Source organism: Brassica oleracea, chromosome C5, assembly GCF_000695525.1.
Source record: "Brassica oleracea var. oleracea cultivar TO1000 chromosome C5, BOL, whole genome shotgun sequence".
Classification (NCBI taxonomy): domain Eukaryota; kingdom Viridiplantae; phylum Streptophyta; class Magnoliopsida; order Brassicales; family Brassicaceae; genus Brassica; species Brassica oleracea.
In genome coordinates this window covers 19,797,972-19,808,314 of record NC_027752.1, presented here as the reverse complement: position 1 = coordinate 19,808,314, position 10,343 = coordinate 19,797,972, and the positions used below count along the sequence as shown (strand labels likewise).

The window sequence follows — 10,343 nt, the reverse complement described above, 5'->3', positions numbered from 1 at the left end:
TATATTAGTTTACTAATTTAATATAATATGTATATGTAATTCATTTATTCCTTCATCTTAATATAATATAGACTATAGTTATAAAATTTATAAATTAGCATTTTTATAATAAAATTTTAGTTAAAATTAATTTATAATAATATTATACTATTAATTACGAAATTAATCAGTGTATTAATTAAAAATATTTATTTATTAAAAAAAAGATTTTGTTAGATTTTTTTTCAACAGATTTTTTTATTACTAATACTAAAATTTAAGTTTTACCGTCAAAATAGATTTGTTATTAATATCTTCATAATTATTTAGAAATGTTATATATTAAATAAATTAATGTAAATAATAAAAAAATGTAACTAAATATATGGACCTAATATTACTATTTTATAGTTGATAAAAATAGTACATCTCTTTTAATAGTGAAGATTAGTGTATTTGTTAGTACTAGTTAATGTGGACTCGCACGGATTAAGTTCATAACAAAACAGTGTTTAATATTAAACTTTTAATGTAGTTTTCTTTTTTAAATAAAACTGTTTTGGACTAATCATTACTCTTATACAAAGAGAAGGTAGCCTAATTTTTAAATCACTGATTTCAGCATCAGTTGGATCAATATTTCACTTAGCAGACCCTTTCTCAGGAAAAAAAACAGCTTTACTTCTAAAATCTAACAAGTACATTGTCTTGATTTTATGACAAGCACAAGATTTTACAGTATCTTGTGTAAGTATCCAAAAGAATTGAATTCAATACAAACGACAAATTCTAGTAAAGGCTTTAACCTAGTATTAGGTGTTTTTCTGCACTATATGCACCAATAAAAAAAAAATTAAACTTAAATTAGATATAAATTTTTTTTTTTAATATTTTAAAATAATTTTGATACTAATATTTAATATGAATTTTGATAGTTAAACATAAAATTAAGAGAAATTAAATAATTTGATTTATTTTAAATTATATTTAAGAATATATATGTATATATATTTAAATTGTAATATTAAAAGATTTTTGTATATTTCTTTTGGTCAAGATATATTAAATAAATTTGTATAAAATTAAAAAAATGATATAATTTTTTTATTATTATTGAAAAATAAAATTAAAAAAATTTTTAAAAAATTAAAAAAATTGTATTACTAATTTATAATTTTTTAAAAGAATGTATAAAATTTTAAAAATCTTCTTTAGTGATAAAAATTGTATGAGTATAAAAATAGACTTCAATAATATTTCAAAGTTTATAAAGTATTTTTATATTTATTATTATATTATTTAATATCCTATTTGAGTATATATATTTTAATGATGATATATGAATTATTGTCATATTTTAAAATTTTTTACCAAAAATAAAAATTAATATTAAATGTAATTATTCATGTCACATTTAACCATCAGACATTCATCATTTATAGTATAATATGTCTTATTTTGGGTCTGAGAGCTTATTGATGGCGGTTGTGCTGATTGTGGCACGGTTCTTCACCGGAACATCAACATCGGATCCTCAAGGTTGGTTTCTTATTGGATTTTCATAATTCTATTTTATATCTCTTCATGTTGACTCTGTTGAATGTCTTATCAAAGTTAATTGAGAACTATAACAATGATTGATAATTTGATATGTTTGGGATGATTGTTTGCTGTTAGTTTGGTTATAAGACAAATATAAGCTATTTTAGCTACCTGTTTAAAAAAATCGAATACACTCTAGGGTCATGGTTAAAGCCTTAAGACGTGCGGTCCGGACGGCTCGCCTGACATCTCGATCCCTCTCGGATTTGAGCTCATCGATCCTAACCTTCTGGGCAGTAACCTCCGATTCGAACATCGCCCTCTCGAAGGAAAGTCTCTCCCAATCTTCAATCATCGCCTTGATCTTCTCAGCATCTCTCTTTCCCTCGAGCTTCGCGATGTCCAGCTCCCTCAAAATTCTCCTAATATCGAGAGCCACACTCTCGATGTCTGCATCTCTCTGGGAAGATTCGGCATGATTCCTCATCGCCGAAACAAGCTCCTTACAAGCATCCATAGCCTAAAAAACCGGAATCAAGGTCAAATCATCACACTCAAAAATAGAGGCGACGAAAGTATTACCCAAGCAAAACAAAAAAAAAAAAAAAAAAAAAAAAAAAAAAAAAAAAAAAAAAAAAAAAAAAACATACCAAAACATTGGCGGCAGCAATCTTAGCATAAGCTTCCCTCTCTTTGGAAGCAAAGAATGAGGAACTTGCAGCCTGAGGAGCGTCGCTTCCTCCAAGATCGACTTCGGCCGGACCGACATCCTCGACCCTCTGCCTTTTTGATCTGCTCCTCAAACGGGAACGCGATGAATCAGGAATATCGGACTGAGGTGGACCAGCACGGCCACGACTAGGCGAAGCCGAATTCCCCTGCGAGCCCGAGCTCAGCGAGATCGGTGATCTCTGGGAGTCGCCAGTACCGGTACCTATTCGCAGAATCGACCTAGACGCATGAAAGGACGATCTTCTAGGTCGACGTCTAGAAGACCGAGTCAAAGCTAAATCCTGAGGTGGCTCCGAAGAAGAAGCCTCGAGCCAACCCGACGTCGGAGTAACTTCCCCGATAGTCGGAGCAATGCCCTCACCACGAGGAAGAAGAAACGCCGACCGAATCCTGTCCATGCTAAAACTCTCCCATTGAACCTGACCGCATCGGAAAGCGTGTAAAAGACCTCGAACTTGATCCGAGAAACTCGATTGACCCAAGCGAGCTGAAAATATGCACGATAAGGATTCCAAAATAAAAGAAAAAGCAAAAAGTTTGAAAAAATCTAAAAGAAAGTTATCAAGGTATAGGATACCTATGCCTGTAATCCAATTCCTTTGAAGACGAGAGAAGTCGAAGTCTCCCACCGATGCTCGATCGACCTTGAAAACAAAGAACTCTTCTCGCCAGAAGTCGTCACGATACGAAATGTTCTCGATAACATGGCGACCTGGGCGTGTAGATACGAGAAAGGTCCCGGGACTCTGCTCGTTCCTCTTCACTAACATAAATTGACGAAATTCATCGAGACCAAAAGAAAGGCCTTCTTCCCTAGCTCGAACGGAGAAAGCTATGAGATGCTGCAAAAGATTAGGGCACATCTAGGTAAACGCTAAGCCAAGTCCAGCGATTAACTCAAGAACGGACTCCGGAATCGGGAAGATAAGACCGCAAGACTGAAAGAAGGGGAGTTAAGCCCCGCAATACCCTTCTCGAACTGTCTCCGGAGTTTTAGACGAAGACGCCAAATCGGTAACAACAGCACGATCAACTCCGTACTTAATATAAAGCTCTTCGAGTTTATCAGATGTGGTTATCGGGCAAGGAAAAGAGAACGATAAAGCCATCGCGACAGAGAAGGAAAAAAGGATTCGCAAATCTTAGAAGAAAAATAAGGAATCAAAGATGAGAGCAAGAGAGGAGCCTTCGAGTATTTATAAATCTCGGCAAATCCTAACGGCTCTATCGCTTCTCTCGATAAAATCAAGCGTCGATTAGGTTTGCCCTAAAAAGCGACGAAGTAGCCGTTACGCGTCAAACCAAAACGCGCGAGCTAATGGGTGAAACAAGTATAACGACAAAACCCGGATCAAAACGGTCATCTCTTAACCGTCCCAACGAGAAGAGATTGGGGGACAAATGTTGGATCCAATTTCGGTATCATCCTTAATGGGACGAGATAGAAATGAGGCCGAACAGATTTAAAGCCCACAACAAGCTCGGAGTGAAGAGATCAAAGGGGAGATGAGATCGAGGATAACACGAGATCGCAGAATCGGTTGAGCTTTCAGCAGAGTCAACTGAGTATAAGAAGAGCTCTAAGTCGACGTAAAGAGACAAGTCCAAAACCCTAGAGAGAGCACACTATTCACATCAAACTCTTTGTTTACCCTTTTCTTATTGTAATCGATCTTCGATCTCCTTTAGTTAGCAATCTCTCCCAGTTATTGTAATTGATCTCTCTATTCAATAAAGTCCATTTTTACTTACAATTGTCTGATTATATCGTTGTGTTCTAAGGATCTCGTTGCCCACTCTTTCTAAATTCCCCAGTTTACATCTCAAAATACTACAAAATATTTAGTGTAGATTGTAGGATCTACAGCTAGGAGGATTTGAAAGGCGTGTCAGCGTCTTCTTCCGTATCGTTGGAAAGTTGCTTGGATCCAAGTTGACACGCTCGACTTCATTGTCCTATGTATCCTTTGCGGGAGACTGAGGGTTTTCAAGATTCCGTTTCTTGATGGGGGATGTTTCGCTGGGATTTTGACCTGAAGGACGTTCCCGCGAAGTTCCAGGCCTATCGAGCGGAGTGGCAAAGTCAAGTTTTCTTCTGCGAATCCTTGTCGATCCGTGAAGGAGGACTACACGGGTCCTTGATAAAGTTTCAACCTTTTTGGTCAAGGTATCCACGAATTTGTCCTGTTCTTCCCACTTTTTTTCATAGGCGGAGAACATCTTTTTGAACTCCTCGAGCGTCGCGGCGTTAGCTACTGCGATGGCCGCGGAGATGGCTGCTGCTGGAGTGTTTTGATTGTTATTGCTTCCTCCGTTTAGAGGAGTCTGCAAGTTGTTCGCGTCGTCAACTGTCATGTTTGGTTGAGCGTGTTGTGGCTGACCCCCCCCCCTCCTTCTAGCGCCAAACTGTGGGAACCGAAATTCACACCGTCGATTTCCTTTTAAATAAGGAAATTAGGAAAACCCTAATTTCCCAGAGGTCCGGGATATTTGCTAATACCACACGCCAAGCAATCATAACACGAACAATAAAAACGAGAAAAATAAGAAATCGTAAAAAGAGCAAAAATGAGTCTTATTCCGATTCCGCGTATGAGCGTTACAACAAGGTAATAGCCTTGGCTACGAGAGCTGTCGGCGAGATCCCTAGTTCTAATGTCCTAAGACTATGAAACCCTGGTTGAGTCGCAGCTCGAATAACGAAAACGGAAAATTGCCTAAATGCTCTAAGTGCTAAGTTTGCTCTGAAAAACTTCTCCCTTTGTGCTTCTTTCCTAGAACTCCTTATATACTCCTCTAGGGTCGGTTTAAGCCGTCTTAGATGAAAAATGGATATATTCCATTTTTCCTATCTTCGGGTTTATCCGCGGAAACTTAACAATTTTCTCTTCTGCGGAAACTTATCTTTATATTTTTTTAATAAATAAAAAATATAAACTGTCATAGAATCTATGGGCTTGTTCTTAAAGAATCGTAAGTGGGTTTCTTATCGCGTTTTAGACCTCGTGGACCGTATAAAACATTTGTTACGATTTCTTTTTGATAAAAACAAATCGTAAAGTCCCAACGGTAACTCCAATCGGAACGATGTGAGAAGTGATATGTCCGTGGTACAGGAGAGGTAGCATTGAGGAGCAGACGAGAATGCACGGAGTTGGATTGTTCCGCTGATGGATGTTCGTTACAGTTCGGTCGCTACGTAGCGACCGAACAGGGTGCTTGTTCGGTCGCTACGTAGTGACCAAACATGGTGCTTGTTCGGTCGCTACGTAGCGAACGAACAGGCTGCTTGTTCAGTCGCTACGTAGCGACCGAACTGACGTCTTGTTCGGTCGCTACATAGTGACCGAACGTGCTGGTTCGGTCGCTATGTAGCGACCTTGTTCTGATATTTGCGAACGTGTCCTTGGATTATCGGCGTTTAGTTTTGACGAATCAATCGTGTTTAGTGCAAGATTTTATCGCAAAGTTCATCGTAAAAATTCTTTTGTACGAAGATTACTTTCCGTAAAAAATGTTTATGCTAATTTTTATGGATATTTGGATGTTAACTTCGTCATAACCGTTTTTAACCCAAACATGTATGTGAATAACGAGTAATCTGAATATGCTTGCACAAAACCAAACTCGATCAGGGCAGTAGATAACTTAGCAAACCAGAAACGAGGCGTTTGCTTCAAACCATATATTGCTTTACGAAGTCGACAAACTTTGCGTGGATCTTCGTGTGTAAAACCAGGCGGTAAGCGCATGTACACATCCTCTTCAAGATCACCATGCTAGAAAGCATTGTGAACATCCATTTGATGTACTTCCCAGCTCTTTGCTGCAACTAGACTGAGCAAGCTTCGAACCGTTGCCATTTTAACTACTGGCGCAAACGTCTCTCCATAGTCGTCACCTGCAACCTGTTTGTTTCCACAGCCAACCAGTCGCGACTTGTGACGTTCAATGGTGCCGTCCGCATTATACTTAATCTTGTGTACCCATTTAGATGCAATAGCACGTTTTCCTGGAGGAAGACTTGCTAACTCCCATGTACCAAGCTCTTCATGTGCGACCACTTCCTTTTTCATAGAGTCTCTCCGTACTTTATCTTTAATAGCTTCTGAAAACGTTCGTGGTTCTACTCCAGCCGTAACCACTGCTAAGAAAGCTTGATGGGAGACATAGAACTTTAGATCAGACACATAATCATTCAGAGGGTAAGGTGTCGTACCTGGACCGTTACGCGGCGAAGAAGATGCAGAACAGGCGGGAGAGAAAGGGGTCTTCCAAACTAACCGCATTGTATGTGACGTAGTCTTTGAGCTTAACTGATGGAACTCGCGCTCGTCGACCATGACCAGATGTTTCAGGTTGAGCGATATTGATTGGAGACTCAGGACCAGCTGACACTGAATCTGTAGTCTTCTGAACTGTACCTTCCTGAGATGATTGAGCCGGAGACGATGGTGACTTATCAGGTGAATCAATTTGCTCCTCTGTTTGCGAAGTGGTTATCTGATCAGTAGATGATACTGGCGTACTACTAACAGAAACTGAACTCCCCCTGTCTACAATAGGAGACAAATTCGTGATTTCCCAGTCATCATCAAGTGGGATTTGTGTTGGTAACTGACTCATCGTCGGAGCTGATGACTGAGAGGAGAACGAAAATTCTGTTTCCTTGAATATAACATCACGAGATATGAGAAACTCCTCTGTTTCAAGATCAAATACTTTCCATCCTTTTTGACTGAATGGATAGCCAAGGAACACACACCTTCTGCTTCTTGAACCGAACTTATCCTTGTCCCTTGACTTAGCATGCACAAAACACAAACTTCCAAATACTCTGAGATGCTCATAGGATGGTTTTTCTCCGTACAGTAACTCGTAAGCCATATGGAGTTCTATTGATGAGATGAGAAGTTGTTAGTATTGCCTCACCCCAAAAACGAACCGGCACATTTCCTCCAAATAGCAATGACCTTGCTACATTAAGAACATGTATGTGTTTTCTCTCAACACGACCGTTTTGTTGTGGAGTTGCCACAAAAGATGTTCGATAAGGACCCCATACGTCACAGTGAATCATCTCAAAACACTCTTTAGTTTTATTCAAACTTTGATAAAATAATTATCTTGTCTGTTTTGCTCGAAAACATGTGTCACAAGGACTATGAGCTAACGACTTATTAGTAGAAAATGACAAAGGTAACAAACTCAACACTGAAAACGCTGGATGCCCTAGCCACTGGTGCCAACGATACTGATCAACTTCTTTAACAGTCTTCTCAGCAATGTGAACTCTAGCTGCCATGACGTCCTTGAAGTAATAAACCCCATCTCTCTATTCACCTGCTCCAATCAGCGTCCTCGTGAAACAATCCTGTAATATACAAATCGTATCTGATAGAAGTGCAAGACAATTTGTTTGACGTAAAAGCTTGGACACTGATATGAGCGAGCAGTTGAGGTTTTGTACAAACAACACATTAGATAGTGTGATGTTTTTAGAAAGATGAAACACGCCAATATGGGTAGCAAACGTCTTATTTCCATCTGCAAAGCCCACCGTACATGGAGATATGCTGGTAATATTATTAAGAACCGAGAGCTCTCCAGTCATATGATGAGAGGCTCCAGTGTCTAGTAGCAAATCTCCATATGGCTTACCAGACAACTTATCGGAAGATGACTTAGTTCTCTGATTTATCATCTGTGTAAGAGCTTTCAATTGCTCTTCTGTGAATACTGGAAAACTCGAATCATTAGAAGACGTCGCATGAGCATTGTGAGCTTTTGGTCCACTACTTCTCCCTCGATCAGAACTTGAAGAACCACGTCCTCTGTTACTCTGAGAACCTCTATTTTCTTGTTTATCAGAACGCTCTTCCCACCAGTCTGGGAAACCAACCAGTTGCCAACAATTAGCTTTCTCATGTCCTTTGCGACCGCAATGAGAACACTGGGAAGATCGTCGCTGAGATGAATCAACCTGATTCTTCTTTGCGACAAAACCGACTGCACTTTGCTGAACTTCTCTTTCTTTAAATGATGCAAGTCGTTGCTCATCTCGAATTACTTTAGCCTACGCTTCTCCAAGATCAACTAAGGAATCACTAGATATGATTCCTTGACAAACTCCTCCAAACCTGGATTTCTCAATTCCCATGACAAACTGATGGACTTTTTCTTCATCTCTTTCTTTCTCATACTCCGCAGCCGCACTGCAATCGCAAGCTGGAAGAGGCTTATACGTATCTAGCTCCTCCCACATCTTTGCTAAACGCCCATAGTAGTCCATCACCGATTGACCATGTACGACGCCACCTGTTCTTTCAGATGATGAACTCGGACTTTTTTTCCTACTGAGAAACGCTTCTTCAAATTCTCCCAGAGTTTGTGAGAATCAGACATGTTGACCGAACTTTCGCTTCAATGGACGATCGAATCCAGCCAACAATCATGGAATTAACCGAACACCAAAGATCAAATTTTGGGTCATCAATGGACGGTTTAGGTATTGTTCCATCGATAAACCCTAATTTTCTTTTAGCTCTCAAGGCGTTGGTTAACTCTGTAGACCATTCATTGTAGTTGTCGCCAGTAAAGACCACCGAAGTTATTAATGCTCCAGGGTTATCCGACGCAAACAACGAGTATGGAGTTGAGCTCACTGCGCCCACGTTACCTTGCTCAACTTGAGCACTGCTTTTACTTGCAGAGGACTCTTCTTCACCAGCCATCTAACTTGATTTGCTAATGAATCGGAAAAAAAAAATTTAGGTTTCAGGATAGTTATTGCTCTGATATCATGTAAAGTAGAGATTGTATGATAAACTTTTAACTTGTATTCATTAGAACATTGTACGACTTATATACAAGACTATGACTGACTTCTACTCATGTTTATCTCTAACAACATATGTATATCGTTAACTCAATAGAGCTTATCAACAAGTCATCTTAATCACAATAGGATTCCCTAATAGTTTCTTTGGCATAAAAGCCTCTGGTTTGAAAAGCTACACCTAAATTTTGGTTTTGTATGTGGCTTGATTGTGCAATCGTCTAACCACTGGTGATTGTATGTCTACCTGGAACATTGGCATAGATGGCAGATGTTTCCTACAAATAAGTTTTATAAACATTTCAACTTGTGCATGACACAAATTATTACCTAGTTTATATTATTTACTAATGGTTGTTTTGTCACCATATTTGTTTTGCAAATTTACAATAAACTTGGTTATCTAAGAAACAACCCCCTAGTTTCTTCAAAAAAAACAACATCTATTTTTATACCATCGTAGTAATATCATCACTGATGACAAAAATAATTTATTGTGAGAGCTATTTTGTTAAAGAGCGTGTATGTATAGTAGCCCTATAATGTACTGTGTTAGCAATACAGTGTCTCATTATGGAATACATATTTACTAAGTTAAGATTTCTGTCTTCTACAGGATGAATTGTATATACAAATACTTTTACGTACTATTATTTATTTATAGTTTTTACATATTATAAAATTATAAATATATATTGAATAATTGAAAATCAACACCTAGTACATATATAATTAAATTGGTATGAGCAAATAAACCAACACAATTATTGTGTACTAGAAGTGTGCCCGCGCTTCGTGCGGGGTATATGTATTATTAGTTGAATGTGTTTTTGACGGGAAAATTAAATGTATTGTGTGTATATGTTAATTGTTTGTGTTCTTGGTAAAGCTAGAAGAGTGGTGGAGATGGTATAATTTTTGGGAAGTAGTGTGATTTTTTTCTTCTAGAAGTTTGACAGTGTTTTTGTTTATATGAGAATGTGTTTTGCTATTGAGCGTGGATAAATTATTTTTTAATTACAATTTTAATGTGTTTTATATTTTTGATGATTCACACCTTTTTAATATTATTTTTATAATGATTTTGACATAAAAATTTAAATACATATTTTAGCTGTTAATATGGAATTTAAAACGATTTTTTTTTTAATTTTAAAACCAAATTTTCTATGGCATATTATTGTAAAAAAATATGAGGGTGTTTTGTTTTTATTTCACTTACGGTACATTTATTTTAGAAAGTTTGAAAAAT

At 37.7% G+C, this 10,343-nt stretch overlaps 1 protein-coding gene across 1 annotated transcript; it reads right to left on the bottom strand.

Annotated features, from left to right (window-relative positions):
- Positions 1–1,696: 1,696 nt before the first annotated feature.
- Positions 1,697–3,362, bottom strand: LOC106344723. The gene is made up of 4 exons (XM_013784041.1): positions 3,234–3,362; positions 2,831–3,095; positions 2,172–2,740; positions 1,697–2,041 (listed from the first exon to the last, which is right to left on the bottom strand). Exons 1-4 carry the CDS (start codon positions 3,360–3,362, stop codon positions 1,697–1,699), a joined length of 1,308 nt encoding a protein of 435 aa, XP_013639495.1.
- Positions 3,363–10,343: the final 6,981 nt, after the last annotated feature.